This window comes from Molossus molossus, unplaced genomic scaffold (genome assembly GCF_014108415.1).
Source record: "Molossus molossus isolate mMolMol1 unplaced genomic scaffold, mMolMol1.p scaffold_m16_p_14, whole genome shotgun sequence".
Classification (NCBI taxonomy): domain Eukaryota; kingdom Metazoa; phylum Chordata; class Mammalia; order Chiroptera; family Molossidae; genus Molossus; species Molossus molossus.
In genome coordinates this window covers 13310258-13337634 of record NW_023425349.1, presented here as the reverse complement: position 1 = coordinate 13337634, position 27377 = coordinate 13310258, and the positions used below count along the sequence as shown (strand labels likewise).

General features: G+C 40.0%; 1 protein-coding gene across 1 annotated transcript; it reads right to left on the bottom strand.

Moving 5' to 3' along the window:
* FBXW2 (F-box and WD repeat domain containing 2) lies at positions 1–25940 on the bottom strand. Its single transcript, XM_036260848.1, has 8 exons — positions 25888–25940; positions 25673–25781; positions 20368–20877; positions 11563–11757; positions 10494–10627; positions 7325–7411; positions 6529–6698; positions 1–669 (listed from the first exon to the last, which is right to left on the bottom strand). Exons 3-8 carry the CDS (start codon positions 20855–20857, stop codon positions 381–383), a joined length of 1365 nt encoding a protein of 454 aa, XP_036116741.1. The 5' UTR covers positions 20858–20877; positions 25673–25781; positions 25888–25940; the 3' UTR covers positions 1–380.
* Between the last annotated feature and the right edge of the window lie 1437 nt (positions 25941–27377).

Below are 27377 nucleotides of genomic sequence, written 5' to 3'. Positions count from 1 at the left end.
ATGGTAAAAAGCTTTAATAATAGACTGAATGTGTTTTTATAGGCAACCAATTAGTAGATTAATGAACCATTTAATTTTTACTTAAAACCAATATTCAAGAAAGATGAACCCAAAATGCGTCCTCTTATACTGACCAACATAACTGAATACAAATGAAGTCAATGGTGTACCCCATTAGCATGCTGTGTTGTATGTCAGTAAAACGAGCCCTCCCCCACCCAGAGCCCTGGCCCCCTGGCAAACATAGATAAATGATTGTGCACTGCGTGATGATACCATTAGGTGAGAACTTTGGTTCATGCAGTCGGCTGCCAAAGAGGTTGCACTCAAAACCCGCAGCTCCGGCACCCAAAGTCAGTCAGCGGTGGTGGCTCATGGCATCAGCCGTGCTCCTTCCACAACACCAGGTGAATACTGTGGTCAGGCATGCTGGTAGCAAAGACCAAGCCTGTGTCATTGTGCCCATCCAGACCATTCAGCCAGGAAGCTTCGCCTGCCAGGAAGCTTGAGCCTCTCTTTGATTTCCTGTACTCTGGCAGGGGCCAGCGGCTAATCAGGTTCTCTGTCCGCAAGTCCATGATATACAGGTAGCGGTTGTCAAACAGCAGGGCAAAGACATCTCCAAAACCAAGCAAGGCCAAGTTTGCTATCTCGGGAGTCTTGATGACTCTACAAGGATGAGAATAAGTAACATGAACCAGAAGACAATGTTGCTTTTGTTTATGCTACTGTGATCTTTTCTGGAGACATTTAAAAGCAATACAAAATTCAAACAAATTTAGAGAGTTAAATGAGTTTTTGATAAAAAGGAAAATATGAGGACAAAAAGTTCAGCCTATTTAAAAACAAGGCAGGGGAGCCCTGGCCAGTTTGGCTCAGCGGTTGAGTGTCAGCCTGTGGACCAGAGAGTCCCGGGTTCAGTTCCCGCTAGGGGCACATACCACAAAAAAAAAAAAAAAAAAAAAAATTGTCCTGGTCGGTTTGGCTCAGCGGTTAGAGCATCGGCCTGCGGTCCAGAGAGACCCAGGTTTGGTTCCCGCTAAGGGCATGTACCTCGGTTGCAGTTTGTCCACGCCCCTGGTTGGGTTGTACGAGTGACAACCACTTGATATGTCCCTTTCACTTCGATGTCTCTCTCTTTCTCTCCCCCCCACTCTATCTGAACAAAAAATGGAAAAATGTCCTTGGGTGAGGATAAAAATAAAATAAATAAATAAAAAATAAAATTATAAAACAAGGCAGGGGAGAAGAGTTCATAATAATATGACAACACAGGCATGTAAGGAGAAAGGCAGTATATGATGAACAGTTATAAAAGCACAAAATGCCCATCTAAGCTGGAAAGGATCTTACAGATTATCTCATTTAACACTCTCATTTCCAAGATGTAAAGACTGCAGTCCAGCCAGGATAAATATTTTGTCTAAATAACTAGTCAATTACCAGACAGAACTAGAATGTAAGACTCAACTCTTACCACTAGGGGAAAAAATTTATTCATCAAATCCTAGAATACTGGCCTAGGGGCTACTCTCAGCAGGTAGCAAATATATAGGTTCCTCTCTAAAATATTAGAGACTGAAAATATTGAAAGTTTTGCAAATAATCCAGAAACACTCATTAATAATAAGATTCATAAGAATTTACTAGAGAACACTGGGGGAGTTGGAAGAACAATCTTAACATTCTCAGGTTTGCAGTTCCTAAACCATTAATGACAAAGGTACAGAATGGGAGAGACCTAGGTAAACGGCAGCACAGATGGGAAAAAAAAAAACAAGCCCGGCCAGTGTGGCTCAGTTGTTGAGTATTGACCCATGCACCAAAATGTTGCTGGTTCGATTCCCGGTCAGGGCACATGCTTAGGTTATGGGTCCAATCCCCAGTGAGGGGTATGCAGGAGGTAGCCAATCAATGTTCCCTCTCATCAATGTTTCTCTCTCTCCCTCTCCCTTTTTCTCTCTCTAAAAAAATCAATAAAGAAAAATAAACAAAAAACTTAAGTTTCTATTGTCTACACACTTAGGTAAAAGATGGACAAGAAAAGTTGGTGTCCTCTTTGGAGGCCCTAGGAAAAGAGCTACAAAATGAAAGAGCTACAAATTCTGCTCTGTGATATACTTGGGCCCCATAAGAGGCCAGATTGGCCTATGTTTTAACAAAGACACACACTACCAACTTAGTGTTATGTCCAAGAGGTCAACCAGATGGCAGGACCTGGTAACCAGGAATTGTAAGAAATAGCTGAAAGAGATCAGCTGAAAGGGGGAGAAAGAGAATTGGCAGGGACAGAGAAAGTATACATGATCATCACCTTTAGTGAAGGAGGAGCGAGAGGCCAGACAATACAAGCTCTAGAAGAGAGAACTAGGGTCCAAAGGAATGAGTTACACAGAAGCAGATTTCAGTTTGATATTAGGAAAGGTGGGGATTTCGTAGTGAAGAAGACTGGTTTCTCACACTCAGCCTGTCCAAAACTGAGCTTATTAGCCAAACCTGTTTCTCTTCTTTATTTCCAAGTTGCTCAAGCTAGGAAACATGGCAATCATCCAACTCTCCTTCTTACGCAAACCACATTTTAATCACCAAGATGTACTGATTTTACCTCCTAAATTTTCCCCTAATTTATTCACTACTATCTGAACTGCCACAACTCTGATCTAAGACATCCTCTTTCGCCTGCACTACTGCCAAGAGTTTTCAATTGCTCTCCCCATATGTACTCTTGGCCTCTTTCAATCAGTTAACCTCACACTAAACTCTAATCCTATTACCACCTCCTTTACATTTTTAAACCTTTCTATGGCTCTCCACTAAACTTACACTTTTAACCACACCGGTCTTCTTTCAGTTCCTCAAATGCACCAGGCTCAGTCTTCAGGGCCCCTGAACAGACTGGTCTCTCAGTCTACAATGCTCCCTACTGCATGTCCCTGGCACTGAGCTAATGCAAATACACTTTAGAGCTCAGCCCAAACCTCTACCTCAAGGAAGCTTTCCCTTACTCCTCAAACTAGGAGGAAACTCAAAGTACCCGATACTATGTTACTCTTAGCCCAACCATTAGAACATCTGTATATAATTAGCTATTTAATGTCAGTCTTCCCTTCTGCTGGCTAGTGATTTCCACCAGTCTGGTAAGTATTTCTGCTGGTTCCAAAGGTACTATCACAATGCCTAACACACAGGTAAGTACTTGATAAATATCTGCTAATGAACAGAGCAATGGTGCAACAAACACAGACAAATAAAAATTCCTAAAAAGAGATCCAAAAGAAACTGGGAAGAACAGCAAGAAAGTCTAGTAAGTCCCACATCATCAATGCAAAGCAGGAAATAATCAGAAACTTAGAAAATTAGCCCTGGCCGGTTTGGTTCAGCGGTTAGAGCATCGGCCTGTGGTCCTGAGAGACCCGGGTTCGGTTCCCGCTAAGGGCACGTACCTCGGTTGCAGTTTGTCCCCAGCCCTGGTTGGTTGTGCGGGTGGCAGCCACTCGATGTGTTCCTTTCACATCGATGTTTCTCTCTCTCTCTCTGTTCCTCTCTCACCCTCCCACTCTACCTGAACAAAAAATGGAAAAATGTCCTCGGGTGAGGATAAAAAAAAAAAAAAAGAAAGAAAAAAAAAGAAAATTGGATGGCTAGGGGATAAGACTTTAACCTGGTAAAGGTGAGCTGACTCCCAAGACTAAAGCACAAATATGTTGCAGAATAGAATACAAGTCTTGACAGGCTCACCCTGTCAAGCAATGCCCTTTTGATGACTTTACAATTGTAAAAGGACATCCCTGTGGTGCAGTCTAGGCCCTTAAACCTAAATAACCCTGCCTGCTATACTGATACTACCGAGCTCAACTGACTGCATCTTAGAGGAATTGAGCAATATGCTGTGCTTTGCTTCTTTTCAATTAACTTCAAAGAAGAAAGTAACCCCACCTGGTCTGAGCAACTGAGGCCAAAGGATTTGTACAAAGATTTCAAAAGAGATTGATTTATTTGTGTTGGGGGTGGGGGTCAGAGGAGTAAGAGATAAAACAGACCTCAAAGAAAAATCTGAACCTAGAAATTCCCAGCAACAAATAATCTTGTCGGTGTATTATTTAAAGCTAGTGGATCCAAATACCAAAAGCTAAAAAAACTTCCACTGGGACTCTGAACTCTCTATACTGTATATTCTGAGTAAGAAGCATACATGAAAAAGGATATTAAAACCTCCAGAGACTCTAAGCTTTAAAAAAATCACGATACTTCTATTTTACCTTGCCTTTGCACCCGCCCCCCCTTGCCCAAATTTTAATTCAAAATATAAACACCAAACTATAAAAGATCTAATTTCTTCATGGTGACTATTTGGATATTTTTCTTTGCAAAGTATCAAGTTCTTTCTCTTTTTTTCTTTTCTTTTTTTTTCTTTTTATCCTCACCCAAGGACATTTTTCCATTTTTTGTTCAGGTAGAGCGGGAGGGAGAGAGAGGAAGAGAGAGAAACATCGACGTGAAAGGGACACATTGAGTGGCTGCTTCCCGCATGACCCAACCAGGACCGGGGACAAACTGCAACTGAGGTACGTGCCCTTAGCAGGAACCAAACCCGGGTCTCTCTGGACCACAGGCCAACACTCTAGCCGCTGAGGCAAACTGGACAGGTCCATCAAGTTCTTTCAAAGTTCCTTCTCTCTGACTTGCTGGTGTCTTAAGCACATGCTTGCTGGATGATCCAGCCATGGATAAATGGATGGATGGACGGGCGCTGGATGCTGGACTAGGGTGTGCTGTGCGGTGTTGGGCAAGACCCCTATGCTCTCTCAGCCTCAGTTTCTACATCTATACTAAGATGAAGAGCTTGAACTAGGCCCTGGCCAGTTTGGCTCAGCAGTTAAAGCATTGGTCTGTAGACCAAAGAGTCATGGGTTCAATTCCAGTCAAGGGCACATACCTCAGTTGCAGTTCAGTTCCCGGCCCCCTGGTCAGGGTCGTGTGGTAGGCAACCAATTGATGTCTCTCTCACATCAATGTCTCCCTCCCTCCCTCCTTCCAATTGATGTCTCTCTCACATCAATGTCTCCCTCTCTCCCTCCCTCCCTGAAGATAAATGGAAAAATATCCTCGGGTGAGGATTTTAAAAAGGTGGGGGGGGGTGGCTCGGCCGCTGTGGCTCACTAGTTGAGTGTCAACCCATGCACCACGAGGTTGCCAGTTCGATTCCCGGTCAGGGCACATGTCCAGGTTGTGGGACCAATCCCCAGTGGGGGGCATGCAGGAGGTGGCCAATCAATGTTCTCTCTTGATGTTTCTCTCTCTCCCTCCCTCTCTAAAATCAATAGAGAAAAAAATATTAAAAATAAAAGGCGGGGAGAGGGGGCTTGGACTAGTGTTTTCCAGGATCTGTTCTGGTCTTTTTTTCCTCAAAGCACAGACAGCTTGGAAATGTAGCTGGTTAGAAATGTAGGTCTGATGTAGGGAGACATAAATGGGGTTATAACTTTATGAGGAGAGAGACAGGGCCCACCAAAGTCCTGTTGGCTAGTATGATCAGATGCCATATGAGTTGGCCTCAAACAGTCATGCATAAAAACAATAGAGAGAATGTTCAATTTTCTGTACTTCCCCAAGCCAGCATTTCCTGAACCACACTGTGGAACACTAACTCTGTGAGCTGTTAATAAGTGTTCCTCAAAAAAAAAAGAGCTTTAAGTACTATGAGCTATTTATGCACTATGTTTAACAGTAGATTAAACAAATTCAAACAGGTTTCTTTATGTAGAATTTCTCAAAGATATTAGTAATAAATATCTGCCAGGTCCTGTGCTAGGTCTTCATTACAGGCATTTCATTTAATCTTTGCTTTACAGGTGAGAAACTGAGGCAGAGGTTAAGAAACTTAAATAATATCACACAGCTCATAAGATATGGCCCTAGGTCTTAAACCAGGTTTATCACCAAAGTAAGTTCTCTTAATCACCATATGGCACTGGCTTCCATCAGCCTCCAATGTGCTAACAGATACTGCCAATCTCCAAAAGGGGTCTATGGTATGTAGAGAATCACAAAATTATTTATCCATGGACCTTTTATTTATTTCTCTAAAAAGAAACCATGCAAATCTTTTTTCTCTAAATACCCGTGTTTCTACTGGTTAACAGAAGGCCACTCAATCCTTCAATAAAGAATTTTAACTAACTAGGAAGTAAAAATTAAAGTATTAGAAGTAGAGATGTGAAAGATCTTTCCATCCAAGACTCTCATTGTTCAGAAAAACATATTACCTTCTGAAGAGGGCAGTGACTCACAGTAAAGGGAGGGATTAGATCCTAGATCAATTAGGTTCTAACATATAATCCCCCTTTCTAATAATGCCTCTACAACATTTTTGTGTGTGATGTTTTCAACTGATGTAAAGATTTTCCAAAAGCAAGTTACTGACTGGTTTACCCAATATTGTGTTTTGTCTTTACTATTAAACCTCAACAACAAAAAAATAAAGAAATGCAATGAACTGTCAAAGGTAAAGGTCCAAGGAAGCACTACCTGAGAATATCATAACTGGCAAAATCCCACTGGTAGAGGCCCAGTGCCGAACTACAGACGATGTATTTGCCATCAAAATGAAGTCTTGGCTGCAGACAGATACTTCTATCCTCAGAGACAGACAATGTCTTTAAGCACTTGCAGTTGATTTCTCTCCCAATTGGCCAAATCTATAGATAAAAGAAAATTCGAAATGATGACAGATCACATCACCACAGAAAAACTTGTCCTGAATGTGGTTTTTATTTGCTGAAGTCAGATACAAAGTGAAGTAAACTGGAAAGGACATGGGTTTTACAGTTGAGAGGCATGGGTTCAAACGCTGACTCTGCATGTATGTGCTGTGCTATTTTGGATAAAATACTTAACCTCTCTGAACCTCAGTTCCCACAATGAAGATAATAATGCCTACCACGAGGAACAATTTAAAAGTTGTACTAAAAACATATATAAGTGCTGTTAACTTTTTGCAAATTTTGTAAATCATTACACAAGTAAATGTTTGTTTTCATAGTCTGAACCTAAGAATTGAGGAGAGCAAAGGATACATGTCTTAAAAAAACAGAATATGTTAAAGATTATTTTCTGTGGATTTTCTTTTCTTCATTTAAAACTCAGGGCTAGAAAACTGTCTAGAACATAGAAATAGTAAATAATTATCTTTCCAATGGGTTTAAGATGCCTTGAACTACGACATTCCTGTCTACCTTAAAATTTTCATTTTAATTTAATTTTAATGTTCTTATATTTGCCAGTTTTTCTTTGATAAGGCAAATAATAGAGAAAAAAACCTTACCTTGATCTCATATTTATCTGCACTTAGGAGGATGTAGTCTCCAGGACTGTGCAAGAGAGACTTGACTTTGCACTTCTGCAAAACCACCTAGAAATATAAATATACATGTTACAAAAAGATCCTCTTAATGGTACTCCTATATTGCTTTAAAATATATATACACACATATATATGTATATGTATATTTGAGTTTGAAATTATATTGTATGCTAGAATAGATGAGTTATTAATTCTAAAACCAACTTAACCTCTACTAAGTTTTACTACAACCAGTAGGATTTTAATCAGCAGGATCTAAAAGTGTCTAATGTTGGCAGCATTTAAACTTGGCTTTAGTCTGGAAGCAAACATTAGGACTGATTCTAAAATTTTTAATTTGTTACTTTTATAGGAAATGTGAGGAACAGGAAAGTAAAAAAGCCCACAGACACAGAGCAGACACAAATCACCTGTTTTTATAAGCATGTGAATTATAAAGAAAAAAAGACTGGGCTTAGGACCAGAATCTGACATATATTTTCTTTGTAATGTTGGACAAGACCATCTAACCTCTTTCTCGGTTTCCTCATCTTTAAAATAGGGGATAAGGCACTTAACTCTCATAATTGCAATGAAAATGAAATAAAACAATGTAAATAACAATAAAATGTCATAAAAGCCAACATTCCACTAACACTTGGGGGAATCCATAAATACTAGGTTCTAGTTGTTTTTGTAATAAATCAGCACAAAGGCCAGGCTTACTCATTCAGAAGCCTGGGTCGCTCATTCAGCTGAAACTGACAGGCCTGCTAAGGGCCAGGCACCCTACTGGGTTCTGTTCCATCATCTCATTTAATATTTACAGGAACATTTAGCAGATGATGAAACTCAGACGCTAAAAGGAGGAAGAACTTATCTGAGACATCGTAGTCAGAGTCTTGGCCCCAAGTCCACTGTTTTTAACACAACACCAAATTGCCTTCTATAACTTCTCTCTTTAAATACTAAATGTGCCCCTTACCCTCTTACAGAAAATAAATAAATAAATATTAAATGTGCCCAATACAGAAATATTTTCCCCCAATTTGTTTATTGTGGTAAAATACACATTCACATAAAATCTACTATCTTAACCATTTTTACAGTTCAGTGCTATTACTGACCTCACAAACTGCTCTCCTTTAGCTCCACCTATTTCAGAAAGACACAATCACCACCTAATCTAAAATCCACTGGTCACCTCTGACTCTTTCTTCTTTGTTCTCCAGGAGTTAGTAAGTTCAATTGGCTTTATCTTAAAGACAATACCCTTCATGTGTGCCCTTCTTTTTCTTTATTGTTACCCAAGTCCAAGCCACGGACATCTTTTGCTTAGAATACTGCAAAAGCCTACATAGCCACCTATATCCATTCATGCCCCACTTGAACCCATTTTTTTTTTTTTATCCTCACCTGAGGACACTTTTTCATTCTTTGTTCAGATAGAGCAGGAGGGAGAGAGAGAGAGAAACATCGATGTGAAAGGGACACATCGAGTGGCCGCCACCCACACGACCAACCAGGGCCGGGGACAAACTGCAACCGAGGTACATGCCCTTAGCGGGAACCGAACCCGGGTCTCTCTGGACCGCAGGCTGATGCTTTAACCGCTAAGCCAAACCGGCCAGGGCTGAACCCATTTTTTTACTAAGCAGTTATTTTCTTCCTGTGTGTGCCCTGATCGGGGATCAAACCTGCAACCTTGATGTATAAGGATGATGCTCTAACCAACTGACCTACCCAACCAGGAAGCAGTTATTTTCTTAAAACATGAATCACACCAGGCTCTTGCACAGAACTCACAATTGCTTCCTACTACACTTACAATATCCAAAATCCTTAATATGGCCAAGTAAGGCATACATGATGGCCACTGTTTTACACCTCCTCCAAGAACAGCATAACTCCACTGGGCTTCAAATGTTCTTGGTTCTTTCCATCCCAAGGGACTGTGCTATACTGCATCCTCTGAAACATTCCACTATTCTTTAAACAGCTACCTCCAATTTACTCTTCACATTTTGTCCCTTCTCAAAAAGCTTTCCCTGAACGAAGTAGATACCTTCCTAGATTTTCTCACACAACACAGCGATTTTCCTTCATAGTACTTAACACAATTTGTAATTATGTATATATACATGAAGTTACTATTTAATAACTATTTCTCCTACTAAACTAACATTCATGTCAGGCATTAGTCTGTGTGGCTCACTCCTGTATCCTCAGCCCCTCAGAGAATAGTATGGTTAAGTTCAAATGTTTCTGCATGGCACTTCCATTATTAATACTGCATTTCATCTTCATAACAATTGTTCATTGAAAACTTGAAAACATCACAAAATTCTTTTAAAGATACTATACATGTTTATTTGTCCTACTTCTTGCAATTATTTTCCTTTTCAAAATGAAAGCTGCTTTTGATTAAGAAAGAAATACGCTGCCCTGGCCGGTTTGGCTCAGCGGTTAGAGCGTCGACCTGCGGTCCTGAGAGACCCGGGTCCGGTTCCCGCTAAGGGCACGTACCTCGGTTGCAGTTTATCCCCGGCCCTGGTCGGTCGTGCGGGTGGCAGCCACTCGATGTGTTCCTTTCACATCGATGTTTCTCTCTCTCTCTCTGTTCCTCTCTCTCCCTCCCACTCTACCTGAACAAAAAAATGGGAAAATGTCCTCGGGTGAGGATAAAAATAAGAAAGAAAGATAAGAAAGATAAGAAAGATAAGAAAGATAAGAAAGATAAGAAAGATAGAAAGATAGAAAGAAAGAAAGAAAGAAAGAAAGAAAGAAAGAAAGACGCTTACCCTAAATGGAAAAAAGGTCCCACAATTCCACAAGAAATAATCACCTTCAACAACTTGGTGCATAAACACATTCAGAAACTGGTATCATACTCTACATAGTTTTTTTTGTATGTGACCTGCTTTATTTGCTCCATGTACCCACCGACTATATTGTGGGCATCTTTCCATGTCCATAAGCTATTCATATTTACAGTGTTATGTGCTGGTCACTATTGTACACCACCATGCTTTGTAGTTACATCTATTCCACCTTATGGCTCACCCAGCCCTTCTAAGGCAGTGTGTACCATCCTCCACCCCACTCTCAAGAAGCCTGACATTACAGAGATTTCTTTTGGAAGTCTTCCTACCTTGGTAACCCATTCCGTGTGCCCGGTGAGTGTGTTCAGGCATGTCCCAGCAGATAAAGCCCATACTTTCACAGTGAAGTCTGCAGAGCCACTCACCAAGATATCCAGTTCATCATTGTAGTCAACACTAAACACTAATACATATAACAGACACAAGTTAAAACATGCCTGTCTGAGTCTTTTATAATAGAATTCAATAGCATTTACTCTCCCTAGCTGCCCAATTTTATCATTTCTCAACCATAGCTAAGATACGAATGGTACTACTCAACTAGCAACTTTATGATAAAAAATACATCTATTTAAAAACACGCCTGAGTCTTTTATAATAGAATTCAATAGCACTTACTTTCCCTAGCTGCCCAATTTTATAATTTTTCAATCAAAGCTACGATATGAATGGTACTACTCAACTAGCAACTTTATGATAAAAAACATCTATTTCAAAATTATTATTGTTTATTATTCTAAGGATGGAAAAGTTCCTGGACTAATAGAATCTCTTCTGCCTGTGTTAGCCTCAAAATGAGAGGCAAAACCAGCATTGGAGATAATGGCATTTCTTCTCAGGACTGTCTGCCTAGTACTACATAAAACTTATCTAGCTTATGCAGGAAAAATAGAACACAAGTGATCCTTGTCATATTTGCACTATTTATTGCAGTCAGACAAAACATCAAGAACATAAGCTACATCCAGATGGTGTGGCACAGTGGGTTGAGGATCAATCCCATGGACTGAGAGGTCCCAGTTTGATTCCCATTCAGGGCACATGCCTGGGTTGCCGGCTTGATGCCAGTAGGGGGCATGCAGGAGGCAGCTGACTGATGGTTCTCTCTTACATCAATGTTTCTCTCTCTCCCTTCCTCGCTCTCTAAAAAAATTAATAAAAAAAATATTTTTAAAAAAGAATAACTTGAATAAAGGAATTAACTGTCATGACTGAGAATGAAGATGGGTGACAGCCAAGTTAAATTAAAAAAACAAAAAAAGGAATCACATGTTGGCTCCTGGATTTAAGGAATGAGGTTAATGTAACTAGAGAAACCCTTGGAAAAGGGCAACCCACCCGCCCCTGTGTGCCCCCGAAAGTGCTGGGTCCTGGCTCCGGAACTCCATTCCCAGCAGGCCACAGTGTTGTCAAAGGAGCCTGTCACAAGCTTCTGCTCATCAAACTTCACTGCTGCGCAAGTATGGGTCTGGATGCCATAAACACACTGCCCTGTGCTCACATCCCATAGTTTTGCAGACAAGTCATCTGACCCTTCAAAAGAAAAACAGTGAGATTAGTATGAAAACAAACACTGAGGAAGGAAATCCAATCCCCAAACCATGGTATTCTTAAAGAAGAACCTCAGCGGTCACCTCCTCTATCACTCCTACTTTATAGCAGAGAAAACAAAAATAGGGAGAGAACAACATGACTTGCTCAGAGTCACCAAAATGGTGTTAAAAGCATGGGGGCTGAATGTAAGCCTTTAAGTTTAGTCCCTTTCCCTTAACTTTCTAGATTATAGAGAAGTGTTAGAGTAAAGCATCCCTTGGTGCTTCTACTTATAAATGTCATAAATCTTTCACCATCATGAGCTCTGATTTGAGCTTGAAATGATGGGTATTACCTATGATTGCGTGTGTACACTTGCATGTTTGTCCATTACCCAACAATCCTGAACAAATAAAGAATATTGAATAGTAAAGCTGTTGCTGGAACATATTCTACTCTAAGGTAAGTCAAAGAGGAGCCTCAGGTCATGGCTTAACTTCTGAAAAGGTTAACCGTTAATTTCTTGAACCATCATGAAATGTGTAAAGGAACCTCTAAGATAACCAAGGGTAAACTATTCCCAGACATTCACAACAACTCAACAATGAGCTTATAAACCCTCTTAAGATTCTGTAGAAAAAAGTAGGTTTCATTTCTGCCTCTGATGAAAATATACTGATCATGATAACAATTCAGAATTTCGTTTTAATTTAAAATCCTAATGATTAATTCATATCTCACAATTTACCTTTTGACTAGAAAATAATAAAAATCAGAGAACACTTCAGGAACACAAATATCTTCACTATGATAAGGACACAGTATTCTAGGAAAGCACCAAATGACCAATTTTCAAAAAAGCTGAAAAGACTAAATAAAGCCAGCCACAATTCTACCTCTATGGGTTGGTCAAGAGCCACTGTTTCAGACAATGGAAAAATAGCTACCACTATGAAAAAGAGCATGAACTTTAACTTGGGCAAACACTATGAGAACATACTGAAATGGAGACTTTACTATTTAGGGAATCTGTTTCCTATCTATAAATAATAAGGGGTTGGTCTTGGCTAGTGGTTCTCAGTGGGTATATAAGACATCAGAATTATCTGGGGAGCTTTATCAAAGCATACATGCAGAGCTCTACTTCAGAAATTCTAAACAAATATATGAGGTGGGGTCCAATGATCTTAAAAGCTTGCTAAGTGATTCTAATGCATGAACAATATTTTGAGAATCAATGTTCTAAAACAGTGCTGTTCAGCAAAACTATAATGCAAGCCACATTAATAATTTAAATTTTTCTATTATTTACTTAAACAGGAAAACTTTTAATATAGTTTAATAATGTCAAATTATTATTTCAACATTAATCAATGTAAAAATTATTAATAAAATATTTTATATGCTACATCTTTGAAACCCAATAATGAGTATTTCACATTTCACATCTCAGTTTGGACTAGCCACATCTCAAGTGTTCAAAAGCCATTAAGTGGTTAGTGGCTACTATATTACTGGACAGCACAGGTCTAGATAATCTTTCAGTTTAGGCATTTTGTGACTGTGTTCCTAGGGAGCTAAAGCAGGAAATCATCTTAGGATCTAGCTGACCATGGTTCTGATTTATTACCAGGGTTCAACTGGGATCACATTCATTCATTCATTCATTCAACCTGTATTTACAGAACTTCTATGTCAGGCAAGGCTGGCTCCTGCTCTCATGGTGCTTAGTCTACTTGGGAAGACAAAATGGCTAAACAAGCAATAATAATTCAGTACAGTAAGTGGTGGGCAGTACAAAAGCCCATGGCAAATACAAAAAGGGGACAAAAGGAGAAAATGCCTCAGATGAAGCTCCCGGAGTTTACAACTGTGCTCCTCAACATCTCTAGGTGGTCCACAAATACACCTAGGGGATGCATGATTGGCTCAACTATACTCTCATTTGTTTTTAAGCTGAGCTTTGGCATAAGATTGTTTGAAGAAGAGATTTCGTTACTTGAAAACACTTTCAAGTTTTAACTAGTTGAAATCTAAAGTAACAGTATATACCAAAGGTCAGTAAAAGGCCAGAGAGTAAATATTTTAGGCTTTTTGAGCCACATCTCTTTAGGAATTACTCTACTCTGCTGGATTTGGCCCTGCAGCTTGTAGTTTGCAAACCCCTGATATACACCTATTAAAGTAGCTACTAAGTATCTCTACATATTATACACATATATGTGAAGACAGACTGGTGTCAATTCATCAAGAACTACTTGAACCATTCTAAAAACTGTCTAGAAATTATTGACAATGCTCATCAAAATGCACTGTCTAAAACATTGATACTAACTACAAAAGTAGTGGTCTAGTTAGAGAACTGGATCAGGAGGATATCTAACTATGACCTTATTTACATTTCTGAAAGATCACTATGACTATATCATAGAAAATGGTTTGCAAAACTGGAGGCAGGAAGGCTAAACACTAGGAGAGAGGATAAACAAAATTTGGTATATACATATAATGAAATATTATTCAACCTTATAAAGGGAGGAAATTCTGCCCTGGCTGGTTTGGCTCAGCAATTGGAGTGTCGGCCCATGGACCAGAGAGACCCGGGTTCAGTTCCCGCTAAGGGCACGTATCTCAGTTGCAATTTGTCCCTGGCCCCGGTTGGGGTCGTGTGGGTGGCAACCACTCAATGTGTCTCTCTCACATCGATGTTTCTCTCTCTCTCTCCTCCTCTGTCTCTCCCTCCCACTCTATCTGAAGATAAATGCAAAAATGTCCCCAGGTGAGAATTTAAAAAATGTATTTAAAAAAAAAAAAGGAAAGAAATTCTAACATATGCTACAACATGGAGGAATCTTGGAGATATGCTAAGTGAAATAAGTTGGTCATAAAAGAACAAATACTGTATGATTCCACCCATATGAGATACCTGAATAGTCAAATTCAGAGACGGTAAGTAGAACGGTGGTTGCCACGTGCTGGGGTGAGGAGAGAAGAGTGTCAGTGTTTAATGAGTACACTTTCAGACTGGGAAGTTTTGGAGACGAATGGTGGTGATGTTTCTACAACAATGTGAATGTACTTAACAGCACTGAACTATACATTTAAAAATGGTTAAAATGATAAATTTTATGTTATATATATTTTATCACAATTTGACTTTTATTTTATTTTTTTTAATCCTTACCCGAGGACATTTTTTTCCATTTTCTTTGTTCAGATAGAGCAGGAGGGAGAAGAGGAGAGAGAGAGAGAGAGAGACATCGACGTGAAAGGAACATATCAAGTGGCTGCTACCCACATGACCCAACCAGGGCCGGAGACAAACTGCAACCGAGGTACATGCCCTTAGCGGGAACTGAACCCGGGTCTCTCGGGACCACAGGCCGATGCTCTAACTGCTAAGCCAAACCGGCCAGGGCTCACAATTTGACTTTTTAAAAGGGAGAGTTTAATCTAGTTTACATAGGAAAACACCGGGCCATTCAGTTTTATATCCTAAAAAACTGAGGAAAACAATCAAGTTGAGTTCCAGTGGGACAAGCCTACTCTTAATTGCTAAGTCTTTAGGAGCCATTATTCTCTGCTCATTTTTGGCTTTATGTCAACCTTCCCTATGGATTCCCATTTGCTACACTGACTAGACCCACATGTTTTCAAAGAGGTCATCAAAGATGTAGCCTATGCCCTAGCCAGTGTGGCTCAGTTGGTTGGGCATTGTCCTGTGCACCAGGTTGTTGCCAGTTCGATTCCTGGTCAAGGGTACATGCCCAGGTAGTGGGCTTGATCCCCGGCAGGAAGCCGACTGATGTTGTGCTCTCACATCAATGTCTCTCTCTCTCTCCCTCTCCCTTCCTCACTCTCTAAAAACCAATAAACTATTGTTAAAAAAAAACAACAACAAAAAATGCAGCCTAAAAACAAAAGGGAACTAAGTAAAAATAGACTATTTTTCATTAGATGTAAGAAATAAAAAGCCCCCTCACCCTGGCCAGTTTGGCTCAGCAGTGGAGCATCGGCCTGTGGACCAATGAATCATGGGGTTTGATTCTGGCCAAGGGCACATACTCAGCCCTGGTTGGCGTCGTGCGGGAGGCAGCCAGTCAATGTGTCCCTCTTAGGTCGATGTTTCTCTCTCTCTACCTTTCTTCTTCTTTTTTTTTTTTATCCTCACCCGAGGACATTTTTCCATTTTTTGTTCAGATAGAGCGGGAGGGAGAGAGAGGAAGAGAGAGAAAGAGAAACATCGATGTGAAGGGACACATCGAGTGGCTGCCACCCGCACAACCAACCAGGGCCGGGGACAAACTGCAACCGAAGTACGTGCCCTTAGCGGGAACCGAACCCGGGTCTCTGGACCGCAGGACGACGCTCCAACCGCTGAGCCAAACCGGCCAGGGCTCTCTCTCCCTTTCTATTCCTCTCTCTCCCTCCCACTCTATCTGAAGATAAAAAGAGAAAATAACCTCAGGTGAGGATTTAAAAAAAAACAAAAAGCCCCCTCAGTTCAGAAAACAATACTTTGATATAAAAAAATTTACAGGGATGGTTATGTAACAAAGGTAAGCAGAAAAATGAGCTGAACACAAATGGAATTAACTATCGTATCAAACTAAGTTTAAATATTTAACTTGTGGAACCAGATCTCAACTCTCATCTGCCTGTCTGAGGCTACTGACTCTGCAGACCAACTGAATAAACAGTTACCTTTAAGACAGGCAATTTTCATTCTCCTTGAAACTCTTTTCATCACAGTGCCGTTTCTTTCTCTAAGTATACTCTTCAAGGGTCCACCCTAGGCTCTATTCTTTTTCCTCTCTATACATCTCCTTTTAAAATTTCACTGTTATAGCCAAAGCTGTGATGTGACTAACTCCTAAATCTTTCTCTCTAGCTCTGAGTACTCTCCAAAGCTTTGATCCTGCATTTCCAGATACCTGTGGGAATCTCCACTTACACATCAAACTGAATCAAATTCATCCCAAACTGAACTCCATCTACCCTCTCAAGTTTATTCCTTCATTTTCTGGGTCTAACAGAAATAAGACACACTGTTCTACTTGACGTAGAAAGCTCTGATCCTGGCCCTTTTTCTGCTCAAAAATCTTTCATCTTTTTTTCTTACTGCTTATAGAAAACTATCTAAACTCATGTTCCCAGCATGCAAGGCTTTCACAACACAGCCCAAGCCTATTATTATATAGTCTAAGAGTCCCTACTTATATCCTAAGAGTCCAACTAAAATGAATTTTCTCTCTACATGCTCCATGCTCAGCCCTATATGTTTGCTAATGCTCATCTTCCTAATGGAAAGCCTCTACTTTGAATCTCATCTCTCTAAAGTCTACCCATTCTTCAAGACTCAACATAAACATGCTGCTCAATTTTCAAATGGAAGAAATCACTCCTCCTGAACAACTAAATGAATTTCTTCTTATACATTTCAACTATATCATTTGATCATGCCTCTTTTATAGCTCTTGTTTTTCTTGACTATAAGCCAGATGTCACAATAGAGTAGCTTGCAGGGTGACTATGACCCAACCACAATATTTTTCAAATGTGAATAATACTTAAAAAATCAGCACTTTAAAAATCAGGATATTTCACAAAAAATCTAGATGTTGGACTTCTCTTAAAAATCAGATCTGACAACTCTGAGCCTGACTCTCACATGGCAATAATTCACTACAATGGAGCAGCAGTTACCCTCTAGAAGGGCAGGTGTTTTCTGATCAGCCATAGTCCACATGGAGACTTTTATTTAACCAGGTTACCTTTCTGATTCCAGTGTGTATGTTCTCTGTCCCATTTTAGCTACATATGCCTTCACATCGTCTTTCACATAGACGGTATTTTATAAATAAATACCTTCTGAACAGCACAAAGAATAACAGGATCCTTTCTTACCATTTCAGAAATGACCAGGATAATGACCCCATTCAATCTGTACTATGTTAATTTTAGCATTAGCCATAAATCTTTTTGGCAATACTATTTTATTGCTGTTCAAAGGTCTAATCTGAGAGCCACTATAACTTTATTTCCAAATACGGAATTTCCCAATTCAACCACGGTGAAAAATACAACCTCTTAAGTGACAAGATGACACAAACACTTGTACAGGCATACCTCAGAGACATTGTGGGATTGGTTCCAGACCACCACAATAAAGCAAGTCATACAAATTTTTTGGTTTTCCAGTGCATATAAAAGTTATGTTTACACTATAGTCTATTAAGTGTGCAATAGCATGTGCCAAAAAACAAAAACACAAAAGCAATGTACATACCTTAATTAAAAAATACTTTATTGCTAAAATATGCTAACCATCATCTGAGCCTTCAGCGGGTCATAATCTTTTTGCTGGTAGAGGGTCTTACCTTCAATTTGTTAAAAAAAAAAAAAGGCAGTATCTGCGAAGCACAATAAAACAAGGAAGGTATGCCTATGTAATTCTGTAACAAACACTTCTCTCACTAACAGTCCCAGGAAAGCTTGTTAGAAAAATTAAACTAATGTTTTGGATCATTTTCAACAGACACAGCATGACTCTCAATATGCAAACCTGATTAATTTAATCAGAATTAAAATGATAGAACACAGAGAACCACCTAGAGAATAATCTTAAAAGCAAGGGTTGGGTCTAGTTATTGTAGATATTAACTTTCTGGGTAGTTAAATAATTCAGTGAATGTATCCCATTTACTTCTGCTCCAAGTAATCAAAGTTTTTATTGTATTTCAAAAGTAAAGTTTGATGATAATTTTTTTTTTAAAAGCTAGAGGTGGGTCTGCAAATGAGTCAACTGCCAGTATTTACCTAAGTGTAAATGAGTACCAAGCTCAAAGTTAATACTGTATCACAATCTTTAAAAAATTTTTTAAATACCCACCACTGATCATGAGGTAAAAAGGACATGGAAAAGCCATCACAACTGGGAAGTACATCAAACTACAGAAGAACAGACGATACTATAATAATGAGGCTTATAGGAAAATAATGTAAGCATGGAGTAACTTCAGTATGACAAACAAAACCAAAAAGTGCCTTAAATTTAATGTTTACTTTATATAACAAAGTATCTAGTATTCTAGAGAATATAACGCCACACACACACATCTCTCTCCTCAATGAATAAGAAATAAAAAGTTTACACCCTGGGAAGTTTTGCTCCCAGTGGTTAAAGCGTCGGCCCACGGACCAATGAGTTGTGGGTTCAATTCCAGTCAAGGGTACGTAACTCAGTTGTGGTTCATCCCCGGCCCTGGTTGGGTCATGCGGGAGGCAACCAGTCGATGTGGCTCTATCACATTGATGTTTCTCTCTGTCTCTCTCCCCCTCCCTCCCTCCCTCCCACTCTAAAGGAAGGAAGGAAAGAAGGAGGGAGGGAGGGAAGGAGGGAGGGAGGGAGGGAAAAGAGAAAAGAAAAGAGAAAAGAAAGAAAAATTTTAAATAATCATGAGAAATAATATACCTCTTAACTATCAAAAATTATTAAAAGTGAGTCTAGTAGGACTCTGAGGGAGAAGCAGGTTATTTAAGACTGCTGTAGGCATGGCATCAATTCAATCTATCTGGAAAGGACACTAAAAGGAGCTATAAAATCATTCATATTTCTGGATCTGGTGATTCTACTTTGAGGCTGCTGCCCTGAATAAATAATTCAAGAAAAAAATGCAAACAAAAATATTCATAAGAAAAAGAAATAACCTGCCCTGGTCAGTTTGGCTCAGTGGTTGGGGCGTTGGCCCACGAACTGAAGAGTCCTGGGTTCGGTTCCCGCTAAGGGCATGTACCTCGGTTGCAGTTTGTACCCGGCCCAGTTGGGGTCATGGGTGGCAGCTGGTTGATGTGTCTCTCTCACATCGATGTTTCTCTCTCTTTTCCTTCCTCTCTCCCTCCTGCTCTATCTGAAGATTAAAGAAAAGGAAAAAAAATATCCTCGAGGATAAAAAAATAATAATCTGAATATGCACTAATATGGAAATAGCCACACAATGATGCTATATTTACACAAAAGAACACTCTATACTATTAAAAATGGCAACTACATAGTTTAGGTAATATTCAAATGTTTACTACAAATTATCTTGGATGAAGAAGAACACAGAGTATACCTATATGTTATATACAATGAAAGTGAATAGGCATTAAGGGTCACCGATAAGGACTGTTAAAAGCCATTTGAAATACTGCCTAAGAATAACTTACAATGCCTGTCAAAATGTATTGCCTGAAATGTGGGCACTGATTATAATCATATGTAGAAACACAGGCCCAATATAATTGGAAGATATACATAATTCTAAATTTTAATGATATCTATTATATAAAGTTACTTACTTGTCTAGTTGTAAAATATTCACTGTCTTTGCTCCCATGCCCAAACTCTTAATGTCTAATTCTTCTTAGCACCACAGGAATTTAGAACAAGAAAGAAACACCTCCCCTCCCATACAGTATAGAGAAAGAAGGAATCAAACACAGAGAGGTTATATAATTTTTCCAAGATGATCTAACTACTTGCTTGAACTAGACTAAGCTTTTCCACTGATTTCCCCCAAAAAATCACTGCTGATGGGGCGGGGGGACAGTTCCAAGGTTTCTTACCTGTACAGAGAAGTCCATCTTTGTAGTAAAGTGCATACACTCTGGCACTGTGACCAATTAATGAGGAGGTTTCAAAGGCTTCATGGTCCTCCAGTTGCTTCATTCTCAAAATAGCCTTCAAATAAACCTTCTTCCAGTGCAAAGCGTCCTGAACAGAATCATCTATCTGCCAGCCCAAATTTTTACATGCAGTCTGCCACACCTCTGTACAGGCACTTATCACCTTATTCCACTGTTTAGAGACGAGGCAGCATGTGAGTAAAGTCTGAGGATCGAGCCATTTTAACAAATAAAAACTGAGCTCCAAGGGCAGGAGTTTGAGGAAGTCCCGCTTGAGGAGAGTCTCCAGGTTATTGGAGAGATGCCTGAGCTGGACTGCCCCACTCAGACTAATCAGGTGATCCAGAGTTTCATTTTTCTGCAAGTCCATCAGAGAAAGAAATGTAACAGAAATGTTATCAAGCCATGTCTCAAAGTCCTTTCTCTCCATAAGGTTATGGAAAAATTTACCTGTGGCACATCAAAATATTGTATTAGTTCTGCTCAAAAAGACCGTTCAAGCAAGACTGCTAACAAATGAAGTATTAACAATTAGTGTAAAAAAATTAGCATTACTTTATGCTTAGTTATTGCGTTACAATTTTACAGTTAATACACTATATCTGATATTTTCCATGCACACAAAAGAAAATACATTTGAGAAAACATTCTTTAACAAATCACGATCTCAAAAACATAAGTCAATGAAACTTATGTTGCTGTATGTAACTTGCTCCTTTTGAAGTCTAGCACATGCTACATGCATTTTCACAAAGATTTACAAAGCATTCATTCATTATGAAACAATGTATTCTATACAATATACCTCTCCTTCCTCAAAATCATCATAACATGATTTCCTTAATATATGCTATTTAGGCATTAAAATCACAAAAATAAGCACCACAATGTGACAACCAGAAAGCAAGTCTAGAGCAGTAACCTAACACATTAGTTATCATGCCAGGCACAACCTGACCACTGTTACCAAAAATCACAGAACTAATTACTGGCTTTTGTAATAGATGTTCAGGCATAAAGGTTTGGGGAAGAAAAATCAGCAGATTTAGTAAGTTATGTAGCTCGGGTATTCTGGTTCTTCCACTTCCTTTATGGTACTGCCTGTTAGAACATGAATTACCAAAGGCTTTATTTGGCCTTACATAGTCTGTTTTTAATAAGCCTCATATGAGCTGGTGACAACTTTTAACCATGTGCCCCAGAGTCATGTGGGTTCTAGAAGGCTGAACAAATAAGTCAAATTAGTATTCCTGATGCTTACAAAACACCAAAAACCAGGTATCATCATCTCCACTTTGCAGATAAGGAAATTCCAGGTTAGAGAAGGCAAGTGATTTACCTATAGTTAACAACTAAAATAGCAGCAGAACAGACTGGAGGCCAGTGCTCTCAAGATCAGTAATTTTTCAATCACACCACGCTGTCTCTCTCTGAAGTCAGCAACAACCAGGAACATCGCAACCTGGTGATAAGATCTGGGGGCACTGTGCCTATCTGATTATACCACCTACCCCTTAGGAGAATGACAAACTGCTCCAGGGCTAACTGGAACAACAATTTTTTACAAGTATCCAGCATTACACAGTGTGTCAAGGTGTCAAATCACTCTTAACAATGGAGACTAAACTAATGGAAAAAAAAAACAAAAATAAAGCAAATCAGTAAAAATCATCTTTCACAAGATTGGCCATATGTTGATAGATGTTAGTACTGGGTGATGAAGGTTTATTATTCTCTTTACTTTTTTTATATGTTTAAACATTTCCATGATTAAAAAAAGTAAAACCTTTCCTTCTAATCTAATCAATCTTCCATCAGATTGTCAAACTAAATTTTTTTTTTGGTGGTACGTGCCCCTAGCGAGAACCGAAGCCGAGACTCTCTGGTCCGCAGGCTGACGTTCAACCGCTGAACCAAACTGGCCAGGGCTGTCAAACTAAATTTTTAAATGCATATCCAAATTAATATGGAAGAGGAAAATGAATTCCTTTCTATATATGTCACCTAGATCAGGTTTACACAAAAAGCCAGATCTCATATTCCAACTTTGTTAATATGAGGTGAGTAAAAACCATTCTCATTAATTTCCCCAATATCAAATTGGCCAAGAATGTCATTAGGCAAAACACAGTAGAAGTAACCAAACCTTTCCAATTATATTATCTAGTTTTCTTTTTTAGAACAGTGAATAGACTTTAAAATAATACTCTTGAAATCTATGGGTTTGGGCTAGGTAGAATTTATTAATTTAAGGATTTACTTGGCTGCAAAAAATAATCAGTTCACCAAAAATTTTATCAACTTAACACAAGATAATAAGCCTCTTACTTCTCAATCCTGATGATCTATCCATAACATTCCTACAAAATTTGTACTTAAAAAAAAGCATTCATAGCAACACAAAAACAACCCTTTACAGTGAATATTCATACAATGTCACAACAGCTAATAACTTAATACTGATAAAAAACATACACCTAAACATCTGCCCAGGAATCATTTTTTACAATAAAATAAGGGGGTCCGACCAGTGTGGCTCAGTGGTTGAGCATCAGCCCATGCTCCAAGAGTCTCTGGTTCAATTCCCGGTAAGGGCACATGCCCAGGTTGTGGGCCAAATCCCCAGTGGAGGGCATGCAGGAGGCTGCCAATTGATGTTCTCTCTCACTGATGTTTCTCTCTCTCTCCCTCTCCCTTCCTCTCTCTCTCTAAAACCAATAAATAAAAAAAAGGGGTGGGGGAACACGGTTTCCTCTAACACCTACTCCTTTATACCTACATGCACACACACACACAAAATATGCCACACATCCATCATAAAAAGGCTTACATTTATATAAACTTGATTGCTATTTATTTATTATTATTATTTTTTTGCCCTCCACCCTAGTAAAGTTGTCCAGTGTCTCTTGCGAGCAGGGGACAGGACAAAACCCAGAGAGCTCACTGGGCCTATCCCCTTGCACTGGGTGGAGAGTTCACCTCTGGATTGTTATTTAAATGGCCACAAGACAAATCTATAACACCCATGAAAACATTACCAGGATCCCATCATTCACAAATAACTAAGAGACATCCTACAGCATGTCATGTGCACATAACACCACAGAAGACTATAGGACAAGCTTTCCAGTGAGCATCGTTAAAAAAAAAAAAAGTCCAGCCATGCCCTGGCCAGTTTGGCTCAGCAGTTAGAGCATCAGCCCAGGGATTGAAGGATCACGGGGTTCAATTCCAGTCAAGGGCATGGGTTGCAGGTTTGATCCCCAGCCCTGGTTGGAGTCGTGCAGGAAGCAACCAATCAATCTCTCTCCCCTCTCTCCCACGCTCTCAAAATCAATGAAAAAAAAAAATAACCTCAGGTAAGGAGTAACCAAAACAAACAAAAACAAAAAAACACCCAGCCATTTCTGAGATTTAGATATTCACCTAATGCCTACGAATTTTTTTTTCCAACTCTTGAATTAGAGATTGCCCTTTAAGCTGTTTCACAGTTCTTCATCTCTGACTGTCATGAAAAAGGCATCTTTATTTTAATAAAGCAGGCCCATTAACTCAACAGAATGCATGATTAAAAACCACCATTCTGATTTCTTCTTGCACTTTCCCCTAGATAACATGAACATTTTAGTTTGGTCTCCCCTACACTTGTATATTGAACTAGCATTCTATTTATGATTAAACATAGTCTACATCATGAAAAAAACAATACCAGTTTTTACTTTTCTAAAAAATCAACTAACTCTGGAGGGAACTTTCTTAAGGCCACAGGTCTAAACTGAACAGTTTTAGAAGAGAGCCTCTAGGAATCTGTATTGTGTACTGCCAGCACGAGGCCCCAAGGGGGGAAACTTCAGGATGCGGGATTTCAATTCAACATAAGGAGGAGCTTTTAAATCATCAGAGCTTTTTAATAATGAAATAACTGCCTCCAGAGTGGTGAGCTTCCCATTACTGGGAACAGTCAACGACAAATGGATACAAAGGCAGAATGAAAATGCTTTGAAGTCAGTCAAAATTTTTATTGATTCAGCCACTTCCTACATGATCATGGGCATGTTCAATTAACTCTAAGCTTCAATTTTGTCACCTGTAATTCATCTTAAGAGTTGTGAAAATCAGAAATAGAGACATGCTTAGCACAGAGCCCAGTCTAGAGAAACTCAAATGGCACTTTTTGTTAGTTTTATTATTATAAATACCTGGCAAGGAAGTTTTTAAAAATAAAAATAAATGCGGAAATTTATGGCCAAATAAGTGGGGTGACTTTCCTAGGTTCCCATAGGAAGCAGCAGGCTCAACATCTTGCCCAGCCCCAACCCTCCCAAAACAAAACAAAACCTCTACCTCTAGGTCTTATTAGAGATATGGCATTCTGGGTAAAACATAGTGAATGCATTTTCCTCTCCTCCACCAGGATCTGGCCTAGTAAAGAGCAAAAAAGCAAGACATTTTTTTTTTTTTGGGGGGGGGGGACTTCATCTTCCCTCTCTTATCATATAATCAGCAGTTAAAGAGTACAGAGGCTTTCATATACACAGAGTATCTTTTCAATATTCACTAAGTTCCTAACACTGGTTGTCTCCAGAGAAAACTGAAGAGCTGAGGAATAGGGGTAAGGGGCCCGCTTTCTTAATCGAAAACCATGCGAATACACTAGCTACTCAAAAGCCATCTTTAGTTTAAGATGAAATTTTTAAAGCTTTAAAAAAATCTAAATAGAATAAAATAAGGGTTCTGCAACTCCACCTGTTGCCGGGTGACCCTGGGCAAATCACTTCACCCATCTAAAAGCCTAGCTACCCCACTTGTAAAATTGAGTTGTAACCATGAACAGCATTGCCCACAAGGGTTTTTGTATATAAGATAACGTCTGTAAAGCGTTTAGCACCGCACCTGACACACTGGTAAGCCTACAAGAAACGCCAGTAACCATCATTATTTAGCATTATTGGTGTTACCTTTATTTCAAGCAGCACCCCACATACACACCTGTTTCCATGGCATACCCACAACTATGGCGCAGTCCCTCACATTAGCTTCATACACCACCTCTCCACACTTCATCTTTCAAACTCAGAGCAGCCCTGGGACATCACTGTTAACTCATTTCGTAGCTAAGGCAACTGAGGTGGTAACTCCGAGGCTCAATTTCCCCCTCTCTAACATCAACTCCAGATCCCTTCAACCCGTTCGTCGCTCCCAGGTCCCCGGCTCCCGGAGCCGTGTTCCACGCGGCACTGACCTGAGCGAGCGCCCCGGGGCCCGGGACCTCGCGCGGGGCTCACACCGATTAGGCGCGCTCGGGCCGCCAGAGCCTCGCAGCGGCCGGGTCCGCTCCACAGCCATGGCGCCTGCAGGGAGAAAAAGACAAACGGCCGGAGGTGCGGCGGGTCAGCAGAGGCGCGGGCGCCTGAAAACCCCTCCCCAACCCGACCCCGCCTTGTACACAGAACAGACCTGGACCAGCGGCCGCCGCTCACCGTCCGCAACCTCAAAGGGGAGCGGCTTCCGGTGCTGCCTGCGTCATCTCCGCGCGTCCCTCCGCCCGCGGCGCCCAGCGGACGCGGCTGCACTTCCGGCCCCCGCCTCAAGGGGGAGGCGGAGGGACTTAGGGGAGCGTTGCGAGAAGCGGAGCATGCGCAGTACGGCTCTCTGGATAGGTGTGGAACCTGGCCTTACGCTTACTTCCAGGCTGTGTATCCGAATATGTGCATTGCATGTATGTTCCTCATTCAGTATGATCTTGCTCCAGTTGTGCGGCGCTTTTTCTGTTATCCTCACTTTATGGAGGAGAGGGAAGAGAAGTTAAGAGATGTGTCCAAAGTCAAACAACCTACTGAGCACCTATTGTGTCCAAAACAATGTTCAAGGGGATAGGGTTAGTGAACAAAAAGCACAAAAATCAAAGCAAGCCTCCTCAGACCTCAGAACAGAAAGCTGAAAGCTAGTAAGCCAAATTACAATTTTCTATGATTTTTCAGATATACAATAAATTTACTGAACAAGTGAAAAAAAAAGCGCAAAAATCCCTGACCTTCTGGGGTTTATCTCGTAGTGGAAGAGACAGACAGATAAATAACACCTGATGCAAACTTTATCAGGTGTTAAGGAGAAAAAGTATCCAAGGTAAGGGGGTTGTTGAGGAAAAGACGAGAGTTAGATGATTGGATTTGAGCCACAACTCTTACACTCTCTGGCTATGCCCACGGCATGGTTCCTTAACTCCTCTGCCTTTATTTTTCTTATCTGCATAGCAGTTAGAGTACCCTCCTCATTTGATCATTCTGAGGACTAAGGAGATGAAACATAATCTTTAGTGTCAAGAATTAAAACTGTGTGTTTCCTATGTGGACCTATGTGCCACGTCCTCTTCTAGCCCCTTTATGTTATGGCACTCAATTCCCACCACAACCCTACTATTATCAGCTCCATTTTTAGAGATGGAGAAACCTAGGTCAAAAGAATATTTCAACACAGGCCCTTTCAGAACTTAAGTCATTTTTGTCTCTCCATAAAGGCTCATAAACCTCATGCAAGTGTGTGTGTGTGTGTGTGTGTGTGTGTGTACGCATCTTATACCAGCATCTTATACCAGCAGTGTCCAATAGGACTTTCAGCAATGATATTCTCTATCTGAGCTGTCCAATAGATCAGCAGTAACCTCTTGTGGCTATCAAACACTTGAAAATTACCTAATGTAACTAAAGAAATAAAAATTTAATTTTAATTAATTGAAATTTAGGCTCTGGCAGGGTAGGTCTGTTGCTTAGTGCATCATCCCAATATGCCATCGTTGTGGGTTTGATCTCCGATCAGGACACACACAAGAATCAACCGATGAATGCATAAATGAGCAAAACAACAAATTGAACCCCCCCACACACCTTTCTTCTCTCTCTGAAAATTAAAAAATAATAATAATTTAAATGTAAATAGCCACATGTGGC

Coding starts and splice junctions, on each gene's coding strand:
- FBXW2 (XM_036260848.1), bottom strand. CDS start 20,857: ATGGAGAGAAAGGACTTTGAGACATGGCTTGATAACATTTCTGTTACA. Junction 11,758..20,367: donor AGATGGACTTCTCTGTACAG/GTAAGAAACCTT, acceptor TTTCTTTTGAAG/GGTCAGATGACTTGTCTGCA. Junction 6,699..7,324: donor CAGATAAATATGAGATCAAG/GTAAGGTTTTTT, acceptor TTTTATCTATAG/ATTTGGCCAATTGGGAGAGA.